General features: G+C 50.8%; 1 protein-coding gene across 1 annotated transcript; it reads right to left on the reverse strand.

The window, feature by feature from the left end:
* Nucleotides 1–8,750: 8,750 nt before the first annotated feature.
* On the reverse strand, nucleotides 8,751–21,598 carry ENO1 (enolase 1). Its single transcript, XM_083876678.1, has 12 exons — nucleotides 21,480–21,598; nucleotides 18,111–18,204; nucleotides 16,769–16,864; nucleotides 14,265–14,323; nucleotides 13,656–13,725; nucleotides 13,359–13,492; nucleotides 13,019–13,241; nucleotides 11,340–11,537; nucleotides 10,938–11,139; nucleotides 10,446–10,554; nucleotides 10,005–10,063; nucleotides 8,751–9,221 (listed from the first exon to the last, which is right to left on the reverse strand). The coding sequence occupies exons 2-12, from the start codon at nucleotides 18,193–18,195 to the stop codon at nucleotides 9,152–9,154; spliced, it is 1,305 nt and encodes a 434-aa protein (XP_083732804.1). The 5' UTR covers nucleotides 18,196–18,204; nucleotides 21,480–21,598; the 3' UTR covers nucleotides 8,751–9,151.
* Nucleotides 21,599–22,844: the final 1,246 nt, after the last annotated feature.

Below are 22,844 nucleotides of genomic sequence, written 5' to 3' on the forward strand. Positions count from 1 at the left end.
TTTTGCTGTTAAACAAACCCAAGCACTCTTGAGGGGGAATAGCCTCATAAATACATGTATAATGTGTGTATCCCAGTGCACAGGAGGCCACCACCTTGATTAGAGGGATGGGGCACAAGGAAAGGCTGAGAGAATTGGGGTTGTTCACCCTGGAGAAGAAAAGCTCAGGGGTGACCTCATTGTGGCCTTCCAGGACCTGAAGGAGCTGCAGGAAAAACACAGAGAGAGAGGATTTACAAGAGCTGGAGGGACAGGACACAGGGAATGGCTCCCAGTGCCAGAGGGCAGGGCTGGATGGGATTTTGGGCAGGAATTGTCCCCTGGCACAGGGTGCTCAGAGCAGCTGTGGCTTCTCCTGGATCCCTGGCAGTGCCCAAGGCCAGGCTGGACATTGGGGACAGAGAAAGGTGTCCCTACTATGGCAGAGGTGGCACTGGGTGGGCTCTGAGATCCTTCCAATCCAAGCCAGTCTGGGATTCTGTTGTATTATAAACATCTGTGTCCCCCCCAAAATTATTCCCAGGCAGTCCTTGCAGGCAAAGCCACATCCTCACACCACCAACAAGTGATCCAATTATCAGTTTGGTCCACAGCCAGGGGATTGCTGCAGGAATAGCACTTGAAGCTGCTGCTTTTTTGGGGTTGTCTTTTTTTTTGTTTGGTTGGGGTTTTTTTTTGGCAAAGACACAGCTGTCCCTGTGGACAATAATAAACAAAGCCACAGAGCTTGTCCCATAATCTTCTCCCAGCTAAAGTTAACACAAGGAAGAGCAAGGAACACCCAAATGCTGCTGAGAGAGACTTTTGTTCCTCTGTGTGGTCACTGCAGATTTTTGTGGTTCACATCCGAGTGGAGGGAGGTCACTGGTGGGCAGGTTCTGTGTTGTGTGTGTAAAATATTTGATGTTCATGCAGATTGTCCCCGTGGGGCCCTGGCAGGTCTCTGGGCAGGCAGAGTCTGAATCTCTGGCTGTTCTGTGCCTCTGTCTCCCAGCACTCCCTGGAACTGCTGACACAGGGAAAGCCTAATTGGCCAAATCCACAGAGACACCCGAATTCCACACGGGGCATCCACACAGAATGTTAATCCTCACATTCCTCACCCCTGGATGTTTGTGAAGGTCTGAGCAGCAGTTTCTGCTGAGTGTTCTGGCTCTGCTGCAGGCCAGGAATGCTCCTGGCTCCCCATCCTGCCCCTGCTGCTGCTCTGTCCTTTTGGGGCTCTCACTCACAGAGTTCAGCTCTTCTGAACCCCCCAGACCCACCGAGGCAAGGAAACATCAGGAACTTCAAATTATTACTGTTTTTGTGTTGTTGTTGTCATGGAAAAATCACACCACGGTTCACCTGTCACCATTCCATCTTCATTTCAGGGGAACAAAACCAAAGTGCGGCAAAATTCCACTGGGTGGTTCTTCCTCCCTCTGCCAACCCTTGCACCTATTTTATCTGTCGTCCATATGGCAGTGGATGTGGTGTGTTTAACTTTTTAAAATTATCTCTTTACAAATCTGCTTCAACCTGGCTTTGTTTTTTAATAACTGACACTTTGCCAACTGATTGCAACAAAAATCTACAAGAAAAAAAACTCTGACTAGGAACTATGAAGTCAAAACTCACCCAATACTGAGAATTTTGTGGACACTGAAACAAAAATCTATGAGAAAAAAATTCTAACTAGGAACTATGACGTCAAAACACACCAATACTGAGAATTTTGTGGACACCATTTCAGCCCAACTAGTTAAAATAATTGAGAGGGGGGGTTTTTTTGTTGTTTGTTTGTTTGTTTTTTTTTAAATTCTCCAGTCATGAAATTCCAAACCAGTCCTTGACCATGACAGATGAGTCAGGTTGTAACCTCAGCAATGCAGTAAAAACTCAGCTCTAATGAAACAGGCAAATGTCAATACAGCGATTAGCTGGGGAGATAATATTCTGAGAGGCTTTTACAGATGACCTAACTCCACTCACAAAAAGGGATTATATTCTTTCTTTCCCTTTGTCATATCTGAATGCCAGCCCTTTAGCTGAAAACTGTTTGCTTTGGGGGGGGGGGGGGTTCTGCTTTGTTTTGTTTACTGTAGAAATCTCAGGAATTTAAAATCTCATTTCCACAGGTATTACCAGAGAATTTTTTTGGAAGGCTCATCCCACTTGGAGGCCAAAGCTCTGGATATGTGTGAACTCCTCCTGGACACAGAGATCTCTGCCCAGGAGTGGCCCTATGGGTTGCAATGAAAGCAGGAGTCATGGAAATGAGATTGAAATCAGTCTGGGCATATTCACACACACACTGGAGGGAGCAGCAAACGCCAGGGGCTCAGCAGAGCCCTGTGCTCTTCCCTGATGTGATGCAACTTCTCCCAGGCTGGAGGAACAAGTTCCCAGCAGGACAGGCAGGGCTGGAAGGTGACCATGGCACAGCCACTCCTGCTGTCCTCAGGGGCCTCTGGGACAGGGAGAAACTCCTGGGGTTGCCCTGGGATAGAAAAGGAGATCAGGGAGAGGGAGAAGCTCCTGGGGTTGCCAGGGGATGGAAAAGGAGATCAGGGAGAAGCTCCTGGGGTTGTTGTGGGATAGAAAAGGAGATCAGGGACAGGGAGAAGCTCCTGGAAGTTGCCCTGGGATGGAAAAGGAGATCAGGGAGAGGGAGAAGCTCCTGGGGTTGTTGTGGGATGGAAATTGAGATCAGGGAGAAGCTCCTGGGGTTGTTGTGAGATGAAAAAAGAGATCAGGGAGAGGCTCCTGGGGTTGTTGTGGGATAGAAAAGGAGATCAGGGACAGGGAGAGGCTCCTGGGGTTGCCCTGGGATGGAAATTGAGATCAGGGAGTCCCGGGGCTCGTTCACACCCAGCCCCACCTCGGGGGCTCCCTGCACATCCTCACTCACATTTCCTGCCATCACAAAGTGTCTTATCTCTGAATTGTCTCAGTCTTTAGGGAGTTTTGAATGCCAGGGTCACAGAATCCAGAATCGTGAAGGTGGAAAAGCCCTGTGACATCTCCCAGTCCAACCATTAACCCTGCCCAGTGCACCACCAAACCAAACACACCTCCCAAATACCCCAGGATTTTTTTGGGGAAAAGCTCTATTTCCTGTGTGATCATTCTCAGCTTTCTAACACACAGCACAGACAACCACGGAATTTCTGGGTTTAATATTTTGAATATTTTAAAACATCCCAGAAATGTAAAAATGTTATAAATTAGTTTCCTCATTAAATTAAAAAAAAAAAATTTAAAACCTTTTTATCTTTTAAAGGTTTTCAATTTCCCTGACTCAGACCATTTCCTAGTGGGTTCTGCATAATGAATATTAGCAGAGGTTGGCTTACCACAGTGTCTGGTGAGACTCATTTATCAAAGCCCAGGATGTGCGCCGTGCAAAGCGAAAAAAAATCCCATTGAAAGGGAACAAAAAAAAAAAAAAAAAAAAAAAAAGAAAAAATTCAGCCCTAACAATCACTCCTCTCATTTCTGTAAACTTGGGCATGTTCCAGTGCATGTGGAGAGGGGACAAAATGGCATCTGCAGAACATGAAACGTGTCTAACGAGAGATTTGTGCACCTTGAAAGGCACCAGTGCTGAAGCTGCAAATGACTAATGAGTCTTTCCTCATGAGTGGGATTAATTGCATCACCCCTTGATGCCCGGCTCTGCTTACACCTACAGGGACAGGCACAGGAGCCCATCCTGGGATTTACATACCAGATAAAACCTGCTAAACAAATTAAATAGAATAACTCGCTTTCAAGCCCAAACAGCTGCTGGATTGTGCCAACATCACAAACCGAGAGCGGCCCTTTGAAGCAGGGAGATGGGAAAGGGATCCAAGCTCCAGAGGATTTGGGGTGATTTTTTTTGTTGTGGTTTTTTTTTTGGTACCTTTTCACTCTCAAGCCTCCCACCCTCGTGTCTGAGCAGCCACTGGCCACGGAGTTCATGCACATTCACTCACACAAACACCTTCACATCCAGCTCTGTGGCCACACACACAAAACCTCGAGGCTTTTCCATCTCCTTCCCAGCAGAAAAGCCTTTCCCCATCAGATCCACATGGACAAGGTGCCTTGTGCAGATCCAGAGGGATCTCAGCTCAAAGAGGGGCAATTTCAATGTCTCCTAAACTCCTGGACTTTGCTGAAGGGAATTCTCTGCCAGCCACAAGCACAAGCACAAGTCTGGCTCGTTTCTACCTTCCTCACAGTTAATATCCATTGATTGCTCATGATCAATTATCGACTGAGTGCTCACAATAGCAGCAGATGTAGAACCAGTTGAATCTGATGTAGAGGAGCCCCAAGGAGGGGCTGTTCCAGCTCTGGCCTGGTGCTTTCCCCTTGTTCAAAGCTTTGCTGAGCCTCTCCTGCTCCCCTGGGACAGCCCAGCCGGGCACTGTGTGCACCCCCACAGTAAATGCACCACTCCTCCTGCACCGCAGGAAGCCCTAAATGGATTTACAAGCTTCCCCTCCTCGTCCTAAGTGACCGACTTGGCTGCTTTGAGCCGTTATAAATGACCAGAGCACTCAGGGGAGAGATGGATTGATTTCGGATTTGCGTTTTTGTCCTTCCCACTGCAAATTGCTCCTCCAGGAGGAGGTGCCTGGCTCCCACCTCCCCCTTGTAGCTGCTCTTTTTTCCTCTGCTGTTGCAACACTGCTGCCTTTGATGGCACCTCTGAATGGACTTTTCTGAAGGGAGAGAGAACAGAGCCACAGCAACGGGAACATTTCCATTTCAAGCACCATCTCTTTTTTCCCCCCCTCAGCACTTGTTATCTTCAAAGCGCCGAACAAAATCGGCTGAGGAATCCTCCCCACCGCCCTGGAAAGTGTCACCCATCCCTGGGGACAGGTGAGAGACAAGAGAGCAGCAGGGAAATGACACAACAGAGCCGAGCTCTGGGGCTGAGCAGGGCTCAAACCTGGGGCTCTGTCCTTTGCAGAGCCTCCTTCTTAACACCCCTCACCTTTACCAGGTGGGCAGGAGCAGGGCTCAAACCTGCGGCTCTGTCCTCTGCACAGCCTCCTTCTTAACACCCCTCACCTTTACCAGGTGGGCAGGAGCATCCCATGGTTGTTCAGCACCAGAGGAACCCGCCTGCCCTGCTGGAAACACCACCTCTCCTGTTTGGGGACAGGCTCAGACTGGAAACATCTGCCCTTCCTTGGGAGTTTTCCCGGCTGGTTTTCCAAGGGAACTCTACACCCCGTGCCCATCACAGCAGCCCCTGTCCCCCTGGTGACATTGTCCCATCAGCAGGGGACACTGACCCGGGGCTGGCCCTGGATGCTCCTGCAGCTCTCAGCTTGCCTGGCCTGTGGCCAAGGGCTCCTTTTGCAGGATTAGCCCTTATTCCTCCTTCCTCCTGTAACTGGAGCCTGTAACCGGCACCCGGGTGATTAAACCTGTGTGTTTCCAGACAGAGCCGCCCCTGTGCCTGGTGCTTCAGCCTGAGATTTCACCACACACTCGCTTCAAGGGTGGCACAAGGAAGTCATCTGGGCCTTGGGATTGTTTTCTTCCTCATAGTTTGTTTTGTATCTGTCATTTTTATCATCTGAGTTCTTTATTCAGTCCCTTTTCTTCCTCCATTCCTCAGTTCTCTTCCTTGTTTTTTTGTGGGTTTTTTTTTTCCTTCTTCTTTTTTTACCTCCAGGTTTTCCTCACAGAACTGAGCTCTGCAGCTGGTTTGGCTTTATTTCCTCTCCTTGTTCTCCTTCTCCACACTTCCAGCCTCAGAGTGTCTATCCTTGGACACAAAGTTCATGCAAAGTGCACCTGGTTCCCTCTGGGTCTGTGTCCCTGCAGAGAGGAGCAGACCTGGGCTCCCCAGGATGGGACAGGGACAGAGAAAAGGACAAGGACAGGGAATGGGACAGGAGGCAGCTGCAGGGAGAGGCCACGTTCCCTCTTGCTCAGAGAATCCAGTTCCTGCATTCTCACACCCACCCACAGCTCCTATCTGCAGGGAAATCATCTCACCCTGCAACACCAATGAACGGCACTAAAAGCCTCCCCAGGGAAGTGCTGGGCCTGAGCTGGTGCCTGGCACAGCTCCCCCAGTGCAAGGGAGGGTGAGGCCACAGCCCCAGAGCTGCTGGGGGCAGGCAGGGCTGGCTCTGAGCCCCTTGTCCCCCCTGTCCCCTCGGTGTCCTGGCAGAGCTCAGCCCCATGTCCCCCTGTCCCCTGAGTGTCCTGGCAAAGCTCAGCCCCCATGTCCCCCCTGTCCCTTCAGTGTCCTGGCAGAGCTCAGCCCCAGTGTCCCCCCTGTCCCCTCGGTGTCCTGGCAGAGCTCAGCCCTATGTCCCCCATGTCCCCTCTGTCCCCTCGGTGTCCTGGCAGAGCTCAGCCCCAGCCTCAGCTGCTCGGAGGGAAGGTCACGAGTGATGTCCTCACTCCCACCAGGGGCTTGTGTCTGGCAGGAAAGACAAACTTTGAATCATCTGGTTTCTCAAGATCACTGGGGGATGGCAACATTCCCTTCCTGTCCAGAGCAAACTCACCGGGACAGGGAGACCTGGACAAGACCTCAAAACCAACATGAGGAAATCAGTGCTGGGCAGAAAAGCCAACTCTACACACCCAGAAACAGCATTAGGAGAGTTTTCCCAGCGCACTCCTCTGTGTGAGCCCATTATAAATCCTGTTACCTGAACAGCTCCCAGAAGCACCACCTGCCTCTCCCCTCAGCCCATCACTCAGCACAGCTCTGCTCTTAAGCCTGGCTGGAATTCTCAGAGCAGCCTCCCAGCTCGTGTTTGCTAAGCTGATGCCTCCTCTGCTCCGAGGAGTGCCATCCCTGCAAATTATTGCAGTAATAAAGCCACTGGCTGTGCCACATTTGCTCTCTGTTATAAAGCACAGCCTGGCGAGTCCAACTCCGTGGGGACGGCACAGAAAGGTGAGGAGCTGTGCAGCAGGAGCCGAGCCCTGATTAAGGAGCAGACACAGCTCCCCCCTTCCCCAGCGCTGCGGGTTCAGCTCTTGATTTTCAGCAATCAAATCTTGTTCCCTATTCACTTATTCCCCTCGCTCCAAACACACACAGCGTTACCAATCATTCACTTTTCCTCTAACGCGCTTAAAATCCTTATCTCCAAACCCCAGCCCCACGTTCCGGCACTTCCCCACTCGGGGCTCTTTTCTTCCTTTGCAAGTGACTCCTTTCAACGCCGCGGCCTCATTAGGGAGAGCCTGAATCCGCTGCAGCTGGAAGCCCCTCGCTGATCTGGCCCAAATACTCCGGGAGATTTCACTTGAAAAGCTTTTTCTGTAAAAGGTTTGATGGGACAGGTGAGAGCAGCGTCTGACAGGGCGGGATTGAGTCACGGTGAGAGAGGAACACACGGTTAAAGAGCAGCCGAGTCCAGCTCTGGGCTGTGCAATGTTCCAGCCCTGCCATGCCCCGGTTATTTTAAGGCACTGACACACCTGGTAATAATTGACCTGTAACTGTTCTCTGCACCTCGCTCTGACAAGGTGTGAAGCGTAATGAATTCCTGGTTTGCACTGTTAACCAGCACGAGGGGAAGGGGCTTTTGTCAGAGCTGTTCCTGTGAACAGAGCAGGATTTTCCAGCCCCTTTTTCCCCCACAAACTCAGCAGTCCAGGTGCCAGGCCCTGCTCGTGTCACTCATTTCATCACAGCCCCACTTGCCCTTCGGGGTTTGGTCGATTTATGGCAACCAGTGACCTGATTTTCCAGCTCCTCATTAAAAGAAAAATCACCAGGTGGAAATAGAGGCCCAGGTAAGGGGGTTGAGCATTTGGACTTCACTTATTGAGTGCCAGGTGAGGAACAGCCCTACTCCTGCTCCTGAATACAAAAAAAAAAAGCTTCCTAAACCATCCTGCAATATTAGAAGCTGCCTCTTTGAGAGGAAAAAAAAAAAATCCCTTGATAGGATTTGTGTGTAATTAGCTGGTTTATTCATTTAACAGGTCCAATTCAGAGATCAGCTAAGTGTGAAAAGTGCAGTGGGCTCCAAATCTGCAACAGAGTGCAACCAGCTCAGAAAAAGGACAAATGTGGGAGAGAGGAGACCCCGGCACAGCGCTGAGCTGGGGCTGGGAAATTTGGTATTTATAGCAAGGCTCTTCTTAAGAGCAGCCTGACAAAGGAGATAAATCTCCTAAGGAAACAGGTGCCCGGGGAAGGTTGTTTGCTTGTTATTCCCACACTAGAACTGAGGATATTCTTTAGGGAAGCCGCTGACAGGTGCCCCGGAGCGCGGCCGGCTGTCACATCTCCACAGTGACGATTTAAAACGTTTAAAAGAGACAAAAAAATGGATTTGCGGGAGCGCCGTGCAAGGCCCGGCGCGGCCACAGGGGGGCGGTGCTGAGCCCGGCCCCAGGGCAGCGCCGCCTCATTAACGGGACGGGAAATTAACGTAAATTAATCCAGAGATCTGCGGAATTAATGCTCTTCTTACAGATCTGCCGGTGCAGGAAAAAAACAGCCATTAGCACCAAGAAGTGCCTTAGACATCCTCTCGCTCAGCTAATAATGTGTAATTGTTTTTTTCCTGTCTGGGAAGGGACTGAGGTCACAGCTCCCTGTGACAGTGCCCACACAGTAACAGAACCACAGTGGGGACAGAGACACCCCAAAAACTCTTGTAAAACCCCAGGAAAAAGGGAAAGTTCAGCCTTAAGGTGCCATTCCACGACTCCATGCTGCAAAGGTGGGAATCCCTGCTCCACAGACTCCTCCAAAGAACTCCAAGGCACAGACGTCGTTGGGTTGTTTGATGCTTTTATTTATCACATGTAAAAACACTACTGTCTCTGTCTGCAGGTACCTCTTGCTGCACTGCAAATCACACAGCTCCAAACGTTGAAGATCAGACAGGCAGAGAAGGAACTAAAGTGTTTATGCCCAGAATCACAATGTCAATGACCCCTGAGGGTGTTAAATACACAGAACACCCCCAGGGACTGTTCTACAGAAGCAGCAGAGCATTACAATAACAGACCAGAGTTGGTGAGAACACTGGGTGAAGGGATGGGCTAGAGGGGAGAAAAGAGGACCTGCAGACTGGTCTTTTCCTTCAGCTGCCCTTATCTTTCTAGTACAGGTAAATTGTGATCTAAAGTCAACGACTAAGGCTGAACCACAACAGGGGGGACTCTTCCACACTTAGTTGACACGAGGGTTCCTGAAGTTCCTCCCGGCAAAGCGAGCCTTGCTGCCCAGCTCCTCCTCAATTCTGATGAAGGACAGAGAGCAGGGGGTGTCAGCAGCCAGCAGAGAAACCCCTGCACCAGCACAGCCATGGGCCTCACACTGCACACCTGCTCCTGAGACACCTGCTCTGTGTGGCATTGAACACCTGAGCCACCTGGTCCTGAAATACCTGGTCCACCTGGTCCATGTAGCACTGAACAATTGGCCCACCTAGTTCTGAAAAACCTGCTCCATGTGGCACTGAAATACCTGATCCACCTGGTCCTGAAACACTTGGTCCACCTGGTTCTGAAACACCTGGTCCACGTGGTACTGAATACCTGGCCTGTGCCTCGTGCTTCAACCTGAGATTTCACCACACACTCGCTTCAAGTGTGGCACAAGGAAGTCATCTGGGCCTTGTGATTGTTTTCTTCCTCATAGTTATTATTTCTTCCTCGTGTTCTGAAACATCTGGTCCATGTGGCATTGAACAATTGGCCCACCTGGTTCTGAAACACCTGGCCCACCTGTTCCTGGAGGTCCTACAGGGACAGGGCAACTCCCACCAAATCCCTGCACAGTGCCACAAGCCTGACACAGCCCAGCCCAAATGTTTGAGATGTTTGCAGAGGGAACCACCTCATGGACAAGCACAGGATGCTTGGTGTGATCTGTGCTGGACCCCACCCACCCAGCTCCTCCTCAGCCTGCAGCCACCTGCACCCCACAAACACCTCTGTCCTGCAGGTGTTTCTGAGGGGCCAAGGCCAAGCTGTGCCCCCACAGCAGCAGAATTAAAGCCCTTTCCCAGCCCCAGGCTCACCTCAGCAGCTGGTTGTACTTGGCCAGACGCTCGGATCGACACGGGGCACCAGTTTTGATCTGAGGGGGAAATCACAGAGTTAGTGGAGAACTCCAAGTGCCAACACAAAACTTGTTCAGAGCAATGAGCATCATCGCAAGCTCAGCAACTACACATGCAAACACTGCAGGTCTTGGGAGCAATAGAGGTTGTCCATTTGCTATCAGCTGCAGGGCCAGGAAGTCCCAGTACATCCACTGGAGCTGAGACCTTTGACATTGCTGGTTAAAGGTGAGTTTGCACAAGATAAGGTGTTCCCTTGTCACACTCAATTAACAAATCAGCTCCCTGTAAACAGGCAGAGCAAATCTGCACCCCTGGAGGCAGTGCAGAGCACAAACCATGGCTTTGGCCTCACCACCAAATAAATCATCCCTTCATGCAGCAGCTGCAGGTACCAACCTGGCCAGTGCAGAGACCCACTACCAGGTCAGCAATGAAGGTGTCTTCTGTCTCTCCAGAGCGGTGGCTCACCATCACACCCCAGCCATTGGACTGGGCCAGCTTGCAGCTGCAAGAGAGGAAGAGAAGCAGCTCACACTGTGCCCTGTGCCCAGCCTGTGCTCCTGTGACACTGCCAGGGGCCAGCACAGAACTGGTACAGGGCAGGACCACAGCACAAGGTGATCAGGAGCTGCTGTCACAGATTCTCACTCTCTGGAAAGCTGTTCAGGGCACTTATGTGACAGCAGGACCATGAAGGTACAGGTTTATCTGTCAATGTCTTCTATCAGTTAACAACATGTTAATTATAATCAATTAATAATAAATTAACATAATTGTTTTCCCCCTTCACAGATACCCCATCAGATTTCCCCTAAATCTGCTCAGTACCTTCATCTCCCCCAGTTAAACCCAGCCTCACCCCGGCCTGGCCCAGAGGGCAGAACTTACGCCTGCAGGGACTCTGTCACAGAGCCAATCTGGTTGACCTTGAGGAGGAGGCAGTTGCAGGCCTTCTCTTCCACAGCCTTGGCAATTCTCTTGGGGTTGGTCACAGTCAGATCATCACCAACCACCTGGATGTTGACGCTGCCAGTGAACTTCTTCCAGGCTTGCCAGTCATCCTGGTCAAAGGGGTCTTCAATGGACACCACTGCAGAGGGGACACACAGAGGCTTTAGGACACACAAAGGTCTTGTTTGGATGAGTGGAGTGCAGACAAGTGCTACCCACTGCCCAGAGCAGTGTCAGACCCCCAGAGACTGAGTAAGGCAGCTCTCAGTCTCTCCCTCCTCCAGCAATCAACCCCCCACCCACCACTGCTGCTGTGCTCCTCACTGAAGAGCAGCTTACCAGGGTAGTTCTTGACAAAGCCCTTGTAGAGGTCAGCCAGCTGGTCAGGGGAGATGTATCTGCTGGGGTCGTCGGGGGATTTGAAGTCCAGGTCGTATTTGCCGTCGCGGAAGAACTCGGAGGCCGCCACATCCATGCCAATGACCACCTTGTCAGTGTAGCCAGCCTTGGCTATGGCTGTCTTCAGCAGCTCCAGGGCTGAAACACAGACAGACAGGGCTCTAAACAAACAGACAGGGCTCTGCCAGCCATCCCAACCCCAAAGCTCTTCATTCCCCCACAGCACCACGCTGACTTGGCACACACAATCTCCCTTACCCCTTTGGAAAACCCAAAGGAAAAGGTTCTTAAATTCTCCCACTTCTGAACTGACTGGAACAAGATATTACTTTAATACTGCTTTTAGCTTGTAATACCCTTGAGACACCATTATGGGATTCCTAATCTCTTCAGGCAGGGCTACATGTCAGCCCAGAAAGCTTAATACCAGATTTCACATCCTCTTTCAACTTTATGCATGTGGGCAGGAAGCAGTGCCTGCACTCTAATCCCTTTTAGCGCCAGAGCAGGTGCTGGCCATGGAAGCCAAACCCTGGCAGCAAGGAGACAGAGCCTGTCCCTGCACAGGAGACCCCTCCTGGCATTTACCTGCACCAGAGGGGACAGAACCACTCAAATCTCTGGACACTGCCCACTGTGCTGCTGTTTGGCAGAGTCCCCACCAGCCCTGAGTTGCAGAAGAGCAGCTGGGATCAGCCAGGCTGTTTGCAGCAGGAAGCTCAGATCAAGTGTTTTCCTTTGGTGTTGGGTCAGTTTTTTATTTGGGTTCTTTTTTTGTGTGTGGGTTTGGTTGTGTTTTGTAAGATGCTAATGTAGCACAAACTGCAAAAGCAGCTGCTGCCAGCCACAAAAACTCCTTGGAATGTAATTGTCATTCAAGGTCATCCTCAGCGATGTCTGCAAGGGCAGAGACCCAGCAAAGCTGCATGTGACACTGGCACTCAAATACTTGACACATTTGCTGGTGCTACCTCAGAATCTTCAAAAAAGGCAGTGCAGTTCACTCCTCCCCTCCCCAGTAATAAAACAAACAGCTGTAAAGTAAAAAGCAACTGAGCTGAGCTGGTGTTCCACTGCCTCATTAGCAGCTCCATTCCTGGAGAGGCAGAGAAAGCTCCTCTGGTACAGTTTTTGTAGCTACAGATATTTTGCTTCCCACAGACAAACTGCCTCTCCCACAGGCTCTGAGCAGAACTGTTTGGCCATGGAAGCAGCAACTGCCTCAGCTTCCCAGGCAAGCCTTTGTGCCCTCCCACACAGGATCAGGCAGAGCACAAACTGTTTTCCCTCTTTGTCTGCAGGAAAACAACTCCCCTGATCTCTGCCTGTTGACTTCTGCAACACCTGCAGTGCACAGATGTTCCCACATCACTTTTCAGCTGGAAGGGCACAAGATTCCCTTAAGCTGCTGCAGGAATGAGAGTGATGAGGCACTGAAGTAAAAACAAAGCAGAAGCTGATGTCCAACACCTGAGCACATCAGCAGAGCATCTTAGGATGCCTGTCAGAGTAACAAACAGAGCAAAGACACAGCAGGAAGTTCTACAGCTTTGATCCTGCTTGTCATTGATATTGGCCAGGCTATCAGTTCATCCCCCAGCTATCAGCTCCATCCTCACCTTCTTTGTTTTCCAGGATGTTGGGGGCAAAGCCACCCTCATCCCCCACGTTGGTGGCATCCTTGCCATACTTCTCCTTGATGACATTCTTGAGGTTGTGGTAGACCTCAGCCCCCACACGCATGGCATCCTTGAAGCTGTCAGCCCCCACGGGCAGGATCATGAACTCCTGCATGGCCAGTTTGTTACCGGCGTGGGAGCCACCGTTGATCACGTTGAAAGCCTTGGAGGAAGCAGGAAAAAAACCAGGTTTGGAACGTGTAACAGCTTTTACATTCACATCCTTTAGAGTTTGATCCAAGAGCACCAAGGCCTTGTCCTGCCCCACCCAGGCACTTACAGGAACAGGGAGAATGACTTCTGGGTTTCCAGCCAGGTCAGCGATGTGCCTGTACAGGGGGACTCCCTTCTCAGCAGCACCAGCTTTGCACACAGCCAGGGACACGCCCAGGATGGCATTAGCACCAAATTTGGCTGAAACAGGAAGAAATTGATTAAAGAAGTGTCCTTATAAAAAGAGAGCAATGCCAGCCCATGGTTTGAATTATTGCCATACACTGGCTGTGGGTTCTGGTAAATAGAATCCTATTGACCCATCTTCATCTTTCCACCCCAGAGCAAGACAAAGCCCACTCACATTTGTTCTCTGTGCCATCCATTTCCAGCATCAGCTTGTCAATCTTTTCTTGCTCCACAACGTTCACATTCTGCAGAGAAGCAACACAAACATTGTGTGACACACCAAACACAGGTCCACAAACCCTCACCACAGCCCTGGCAGGCACCAGCACTGCTCAGGGACACCCACCAAGAGCTGAGCACATCAATTCCTGCTCTGCAACAGAGCTGGATGTACCATCACTCTACCAATTATCACCCAGCTCCGACCAGAGGCAGGGCTTAGTGCCCACAAAGGAATCTCATTCAAGCAGATTTCGCTAGATCCCCTCAGATTCCCTCCCAAATTCCCCTGCTTGGATAAAACCCAGCCCCTCTCTGAAGCAGAAATCAGCTTGTATCCCCCACTGCAGCTCCCAGGGGCTGTTTGTGCACACCACAACACCCGGAGAACGTTTCATTACGTGTTAGATATGCACTCATTAAGTAAATTAAGTAAAACCATTTGCTGTAGTCAGTTTGCTCACATGCACTCCCAACACACAGGCTGACACCTCACACCACCAGAGGAGGGTTTGGACACTGCCTTGGCTGCAGGAGATGTTAAGAGAACACAGATTGCTCCTACCTTGCTAATCAGTGCAGGGGCAATCGTTTTATTGACGTGCTCAACAGCTTTTGAGACACCTGGAAGGAACAAGCAGATCAGACACTGGTCAACACACGGGTTATAATGCAGGGATTAGTAGGGGAATCTCAGGGACATCCAGGAAAACCACCTCATGCTACCCCAGTCCAAACTGAGCTTGAGGCCAGGTGTGAACACTGAGAGGCCCCTGGCTGGACTGGGAGGTGCATGAATGAAGGATGCAGTGGCTGGGAACTGTCCAGGAGTGCCAGGTTAGTCTGCCAGGCCATGCCAGGAGACCCATCCGAGTGCCAGGGCTGCACTGGGAGCACATCCATTACCTGTGTGCACAGTGCTGTGGCCAGGAACTCATTTACATATTTTACAGCTCTGGAGACACCTGACAGAAGCGAAATGGGACACCAGAGTCAAGGCACAGCCCCAGAGGAGTCCAGAGAGAACACAAACAGGAGCAGGACTCACAGGCAGCCCCACAAGAGTCCAGAGAGGACACAAACAGGAGCAGGACTCACAGGCAGCCCCACAAGAGTCCAGAGAGGACACAAAGAGGCAGCTCAGTCTGGCACTGAGCACTGGACTGCAGACAAGAGGCTCAAAGAGCAGAGGAAGCTGTGCAAGGCTCTGTTTGGGCTTTCCAGCAGGTCTCTCTAACTCTGCCATCACCACTGGGGGCCCCAGCATTTACAGAAGGTTTTAGGATGGGCTCTCCCATCAACTCACAGAGTCCAGGAGTAAGGGCAGGGAAAAGGTTTCCCCAGAAGTTACACAACAGCAGCTCAGGCACTTCAGTACCTGGCATTATTCTGTAACACTGCCACAGCATCACCTTATTTACTGTGCAGTGTTTAAAGACTTCCAAAAATCCAAGCTTCAGAATGATGAATCCTAATTGACTGCATCCCAAACAATATTAATTGCTTTTTCAAATGGTCCAAGTATGCAGACCTCCATTACAAAAGGCCTACCAGCTATCTGCAGCTCATCCCAACTGATGATTATTTTTTCATAACTCCTGTTATTTCCCAGCTGACAAAGCCCTTCAGCTACAGCCTGTTAACTGCAGTCTAATTAAATGCCATTAAGAACTGCCCACTGGATCAGATTTAACAGGTCTGAGCACACACACATTCAGCACAGTGAGGTAAATACACATTTATTCTTTGCAAGAAAAAGTGCCCTGGGTAAACAGCCAAAGAGCCCCAGGTTTTTGGGACATTCAGTCATCCAGGCATTTATTCCCTGTTAAGGTATTAACAGCCATGAATCTTCTAGACAAGGCTCTCCAAGTTCAATTCAGTAGCTCTCCACTTTAATTGCTCTCTCAATAGGCAAAAAAAAAAAAAAAAATATATATATATATTTCAGCTTCTTTTCACCTGACTGGCAGGAAAGTTTGAAAATAATTCTCCCTTCCAGCCAAAAGTCAAGATGATTGCTCACACTTCAAAGGCCTCACCAATGCTTTTGGAGCAGCAAGTTAAAAAGGAGCTTTGACTGTCCAATCCCTCAGAATAATCACAAGAAGCACCACTGGGATGTTTATTAGGCAATGACATCTTGTTTGCAGCTATTCATTCTCCCCCATACTTGTCCCCAAGCCAGCCTGGTCACTGCTGGGTTCAGCTCCTTTTCAGAGCACACAACCAGTGCCCAGACAAGTCAAATATTACACCACTAACACTGACTGAAGTATCCTGGCTACCTGTAATGGCAGACAAAGAGTGGCTGGGGCTGTTGTGGGGTTTGAAATAGAGGCACCTCCCAGGACAGAGCTGCACTGGGGAGAGCAGCTGCCATAAAACCATACAAGGTTCAGGTTTTAACATGCTGGGATATAAGGAGTCTGCAGTGTCAGAGCTGACAGATTTAAGGGTTCTGGGAAAATTTGGTTTATGAAAAGACCTTATGACTAAATGCAGGATGACCAGGGATTTTGGAGATGGCACTAAAGATGTCCTTACAACACTGGGAAAGCACCAACACAGTGCCAGAGGAGCAGGGTAACAGAGTACACCTGGACACACTGTACCAGAGACATTGTCACCTGGCTGGGTGTGCCCACACTCACCTGGGCAGGTAACCCTGGCCTGCAGCACAGGCATCACACCTGACAGGAGCTGCTGTCACCTCACCAGTCCCCTGTGTCCCTGCTCACAGCCCACACCTGACAGGCACTGCTGTCACCTCACCTGCCCCCTGCTCCCAGCCCACACCTGACAGGAGCTGCTGTCACCCCACCTGTCCCCTCTGTCCCTGCTCACACCTGACAGGGGCTGCTGTCACCTCACCTGTCCCCTCTGTCCCTGCTCACACCTGACAGGAGCTGCTGTCACCTCACCTGTCCCTGCTCACACCTGACAGGAGCTGTTGTCACCCCACCTGTCCCCTGTGCTCCCCTGTGTCCCTGCTCAGCTCCAGGCCCTGTGCAGGACACAGAGGGTGTGACAGGAGCCCAGCAGGTGCAGGGACAGCCCCAGGTTTACCTTTGCCCATGTAGCGTGTCTTGTCATTGTCACGGAGCTCCAGAGCCTCGTAGATTCCAGTGGAGGCACCGCTGGGAACGGCAGCTCTGAACAGACCTGGGCACAACAGGGAGAAAAAAAACCACATTGGCACACTCAGATACACAAAAACAACACCTTGGCACACTCAGACACACAAAACAACCCCCCAGCCCTGGAGCTGGGAGAGGGAAACTCTAAACCACACCTCTGCTCACACACACACAGTGATCCTACAAAGGTTTTCTGCTCATTTACAGCACCACCAATTCATCAGTATCAACTGACTCCTCCTCTTCCCCTGTGCATTTCAAGAGTTAAGGAAGGCATCCATTCCCCTTCCAAAAAACCAGCTTTGTTCACTGGATCTGCTTTTGAGCTCAGGCAAGGCAAGCCCTTAAATTCTCCTAGGATAGGGCATAAAAGGAACAATTGGGAGCTCTGTTTTATCACCAGGAGTTCTGAGCTCTCCTGACAACAGCAGAGCCACCCAGACAGGCCATTCCTTCAGCCAAAGATGCTGAATTTGGAGCAAACCTGGAGCCTGCTCTGCCTGGGGTTCAAGATGCCAACTCCAGTCCCTCCCTTATCCCACTAAATCAAAGAGCTTAGTGGGGGCAGCCTCATTAAATGGCTGCATTAATCTTTTGAGGCAGAAAGATCAGCTCTTTAGTCAGTGTATTACAGCCATTGTGTTTGCTCACTGCACCAAACCACGCTGGTATGAGTCTGCACAATGCTTTTGTCAGATCCTATCAGATGTGGGATGAAGGACTAACAAACCAAGGGAAAGTCCTGCAATAATTAAAAAATATAAGATGTTACATGTGAAAGCCCAATTAGACAAGTTCTTTAGTCATGCCCGAGTACTCAGGCAGAGAAGAAACCATTACCCAAAATCCATCAGGGCAGCAGAAGATGAGTCATTACAGAAATAAATTAAGAATTAAATTTCAAATGTACTCATCATACAGAGTGTGGGGAGCACTGACAACCAGGGCCATGAGCAGCTGCTGGAGAACAGGAACAAAGGCCTTAACTCAGAATTTCCAGGTGTTATCCCAGTTTGTGCTGGGCCAAGGGGAGGAGGGCAGGTCTGGAACAGCTCTCACAGTTTAGGCTGTAAGAAGCAGCAAAAATCCTGCACTGCCCAGGCCAGGAACTGGAGCTCAGAATGAGGCAGAGGCTTTTCCTGCAGGTCTCACAGCAAGTTCCAACAAGTTTTATGTGTGGAGGATAAAAGCCAGCACAGTTCCACTGCTGGAAGAGGACAGGCTGCAGAATTCTGACTGCCAGGGACGAACACCTGCAGCTGAGGACTCACCTTTGTTGGTGTAGAGGTCGACCTCAACAGTGGGATTCCCACGGGAGTCAAAGATTTCACGGGCGTGGATCTTGGTGATAGACATCTTTAGTACCTGAAAAGAGGAGTTTAGAATTACTCACTGAATGGTTTGGGGTTGGAAGGGACCATAAACTCAAGCCATCCCACACCCTGCCAGGAGAGCAGGTTGCTGGACAAGCCTCATCCAGCTTGGCTTGGAATATTCTCAGGGATGGGGCAGCCACAGCTCCTCCAGTGCCATGACTTTTGTTATATATATATAAAAAAAAAATCACTTCCTTATGTGCAAGGGACAATCTTTTGATGTCTCCAAATGACTGCAGTGTCATGAGACCCCAGACAGAACAGCAGGAACAGATGACAAATCTTAAGGAATGTCACCTCACCACAGGAGAGCAGCCAAGAGATCCCAAACCAGCAACCCCTCTGCTATCAGTTAAGAGTTGTCTTTGATAAGAGAGCAGAGTGCAGCAGCCCTCAGTGTGCACAGAGAGCTCTTAGTATGCACAGCAGCTGCTCAGAGCCAAACGGAACCAGTGAGGAAAGAGGAGCAGTCACAGCTCTCATTAAAAGCTTGCATTAATAGTTACACCCTGTTGAGCATTTACAGGAATAGCTTTTCCTCTTAAAATAAAGATCTCCCCCAATCTTTTGAATACTTCCTTTTTCCCTTCTCACGTTTATCCACTTCAGAAAAGTGCAGGAGGGGAATCCTTATGTAAGCTCAGCTACATTTTAAAAACCAAGTCCTAGACATGCCTGTAAGGCACTGACTGGCACCAAAGCCAGCCCATCTGCACTGAAGGCAGCTCAGCCTCACAGACAGAACTATCTGGAAGCTGCTTTTTTGGCAAGCCAAAGTGGGTGGCAACCCTGTTTACAGAAATGGTCACGAATCCTTCCACAGTTACTGCAAAGTTAAAAAAACATGACCTTAGAAATGCTGCTGCTGGTTCACAGCCTGTGAGGGGGCAGCTGCACTCACTCCTTCCTCCCCCACAGCAAACTCTGCCCTCCACAGGTCAAAGGCACAGGCAACCTTTGCTTTTTCCCCCTTGGCTTTCAGATGTCCCTTTCCAGCTGTCCTGCCCCTGCAGGTTGTCTAAGATTTCAGCCAGACCCCCACACTGACACACGACACCACTAAAATATCAAACAAGACAACTTCTTCGAGCTGACCTTCATGCTGCCACTGCTTAGCTTCAATCAGTGAACACACCAGCTAGAAATAAATCCCTGCAAGTCTCTGCTTATCAATCACACCCACACCCTGCAGATGCACTAAGAGGAAGAATGGCCACTTATCCAAAAAGGGCTTCCAGGGTTTATCGGGCTGGCACCTGCTAAACCTTACTTTCATTTTCAGAATCTTGGCTTTGCCACAAAACCTGAGCAGTCCCATTCTTTGAAAGCACGGGCAGCTCCCAGGAACTCTCCCAATGCTAGAGCTGTTTGCTGACCTTCACAAACAGGCACTTCAGGAATACAAACTGCATTCTCCACTGGGAATGTCTGCCAGCTCAGACACCGCTCCAGCATCCCTGACAAAGGGACCACCAGTCCCTCCCTTTTCTGCAGGAAGAGGCATTTCACAGCACTGCCTCACCCCAGGAATTCTCGATGCTCCTTTGGCACTCCTGTGTTGCAGAAACACTTTTCCCTTGGAGCTGTAGGGTAAAACTGAAGCTGTTTAGCTCAGCACGATGTATTCTGCCTCAGTTAACCCATCCAGAAGACAAGGGTCAGCCCGTGGGCAGGTTTAACCATGGCAATGCTGACTGAGGGGAGGAGAGGTCACAGCAGCACTGCCTGCCCAGACCTTTGTCCCCTGCCAAACACGCAAACACCACGGGGCTCTTTAACGAGCACCACGCTGCCTTAAAGCTTTTCCTGCAGCATAATCTGCTGACAAGGTCACTGTCTCCCCTCAGGGGAAGCCACACACTGCACTCTCCTGGCCTGCACAGGAGTACTTTACTCCAGGAGTAAGTTACAACCCCCTGCCAGCTCTGAGGATCTTCACTACCAGCTCAAATCTAAAAATTCACCATTTATTCCTCATCTGACCCCGTGCCTTGCACAGGGAATGCAATAATCTCAACTGGAGATTGCTCCAACTGAAAATTATTCCCAAAGATTCTTTTTTTATAGCCAACCCTACCACCAAAACCCATCCCTGTGAGTTATTTTGCAGCCACACTTCTCTTAAAATCAATACAGGGTTAAGGCTGAGCACTGCAAGCACCTGAATGGAGATTTAAAAAAGCAACGCTAAAGTTTAGCCATAGAAACAACTGCCCTAATGAGTGTCCTATTACAGGCCTGCCACATTTATCAGTGGAAGCCTCTCTTGACACTTAAAAGGTCCTTATGACCCCAACTCTCATACCACCAGCGCTCCGAAAAAAGATGAGACCTTTCAGTGCACTCTATCAGATCCCAGAGTATTAATTCCCCTGCCAGAGCACTCCTAGAAATTGGAACAAACGTGCACATTCCAACCCCTCTCCTTTGCGCTCCACGGGGGTATTAATTCACCTCCACAACATGACCCGACGGGTTCTAAAGGATGCCTGGCAGGGAGAGCAGATCACAGACACGTCTGACCGCTTTCTCCCTTTAGCGTTTAGTGAGATGGCTCAGCCCGTGGGTTTGGATGACAAAATTCACGACTTCCTGCCACGGCCCTACCCTGTGACTCAGCAAGGCGAGTAACGGAGCAGGAGAGAGACCAGGAGCCTCTCCAGCACGAGGTAAAGATGGTTCAGGGGCGGATAAATCTTTATCCACACCCGCACATCCAGGTGTTTCTCCTGCCTCGGCTCAACCGGCGCTTAATTACCCGCTAAGAGAGCTCGGGTACAGCCGGGGGTGCCAGTAAGTGTTAAATATTTGAGATGGGGAGCTGAAGGACATCCGCTAAAGAGGGGAAGGTCCAAATCGCCGCACGCAATCCGAGAGAGACTGTTAATGATTGAAAGAAAGAGGTTAAACTCTGCCTTTGAGGATGCCTTGACCCATCATATCCCCCCTGATTTTGCCCCCGCTTTGACCCACCATATCCCCCTGATTCTGGCCCTGCCTTGACCAACCATTCCCCCCCGGGTTTTCAATCCTATCCTTGCACATTGCCGGGGCTCAAACCGCCGCAGGTTCCCCCTTCCCCTCCGGTGCCGGGCCTTCACCCCCTGAGGGGACCACCGAGCCTCGGCGCGGCCCTTTCCCACAGGGACGGCTACCCGGAGAAGGGAATCCGCGGCCTCTCGGCTATCCGGAGAAGGGAATCGCTGCCTCTCGGCCCCCGAGGACGGAGGGCCGAGCCAGAGGCAGCACGGCCGCCTCACTCACCGCTGTTGCCTCGCTCCGCAAGCGCACCGCTCTCTCCGCCGCCCCGGCTCTAACTGAGACCCAACGGCCCGGCGCCCGCCCGCCTATAGCCGCCCTCGCGCTCAGGGCCCGCCCCCCGGCCGCGCCCATTGGTCTGTGCCGGCACCCGCCGCGCTCCGATTGGCCGCCGTCGCCTCGCGCCAGCGGCGGGCCCGCGTGCGTGCGCTACGTGCGGCCGGGCCGGGGCCTCGTGGAAAATCCCCGGCGAAGGGGGCGGGGCCGGCGCGGTCCAAGGAGGGCTGGGGGGGGGAGCGGGCGGGACCATTGGGAGCGGAGCGCGGGGGGCGCCGTGAGGGAGACATGAGGGAGCCCTGAGGGAGGCCTGAGGGACCGGCGTGGTGTGAGGGAACGGCCCGGCTCCGGAGGGACAACAGCCGCTTACAAAAGCCGGCCCTGGGCAGACACACCTCCCAAACCTTCCCAGCTTGCTCAAAGTCCCCTCTGTTGTGTCCTTAGACGCTTGCAGGGTTATCCTCCATCCAAAGTTCTCTGGGCATCCTGTGACAGAGCGTCACCACCCTCACAGGGAATTTCTTCCTGATTTGCGATCTAAACCTGCCCTCCTTCAGTCTGAGCCCATTCCCCTTTGCCCTTGTAAACAGTCTCTCCAGTCTCTCCCCATCTCTAAGTTCCCTTCAGGCACTGGAAGGTCACAGTGAGGCTCTCCCAAAGCTTCTCTCTGTGCAGAACAATCCCAGTTCCCTCAGCCTTCCCTCACAATTGTGTCCATCAGGACACCGTGTCCAATTCTGGGCTCTTCAGTACAAGAAAGACCCAAGAGGAGTCCGGGGAGGTCTGGAGCATCTCCCTGATGAGCAGAGACAGCAGGAGCTGGGCTGGGAGACTGAGGGGATATGGGAATAATAAATAAACCTGGAAAGAGAAAGGCTGGAATGGGTGTGTGTCACCCTGATCTTTAGCCTTCTGATGATTCTTTACATATTTCTTCTGGAGTCTCTCAAAACAATGTAGTTTTTCATATTTCTCTGTGATGGACTTCTGATTCAACCATTGGGGTCAGAGAGGTGTTCCTCTCATTTACCAATCCTTGACCAAATTCCTAATCCTATTTAAACCCTAAATCATAATAAACTGCCCCTTCTTTTCCCCACTTCAACCTGATGGTGAGTGTGTGGTTCTTTCATGTCCCTGACAGCAATAGGTGTGTGCATTTGTAATAGTTCCAGGGAAAGGCTAATTACAAACACAATAAATATTCACTCTGATTTTGAAGAGAATAACCATCACTTCCTGGGGCAGAAGGAGCACTAACACTGACGTTATGGGCTGTGACACCTCATACCAATGAGGAACACAATTTTTTCC

This window comes from Zosterops lateralis, assembly GCF_965231275.1.
Source record: "Zosterops lateralis genome assembly, chromosome: 22".
Classification (NCBI taxonomy): Eukaryota; Metazoa; Chordata; class Aves; order Passeriformes; family Zosteropidae; genus Zosterops; species Zosterops lateralis.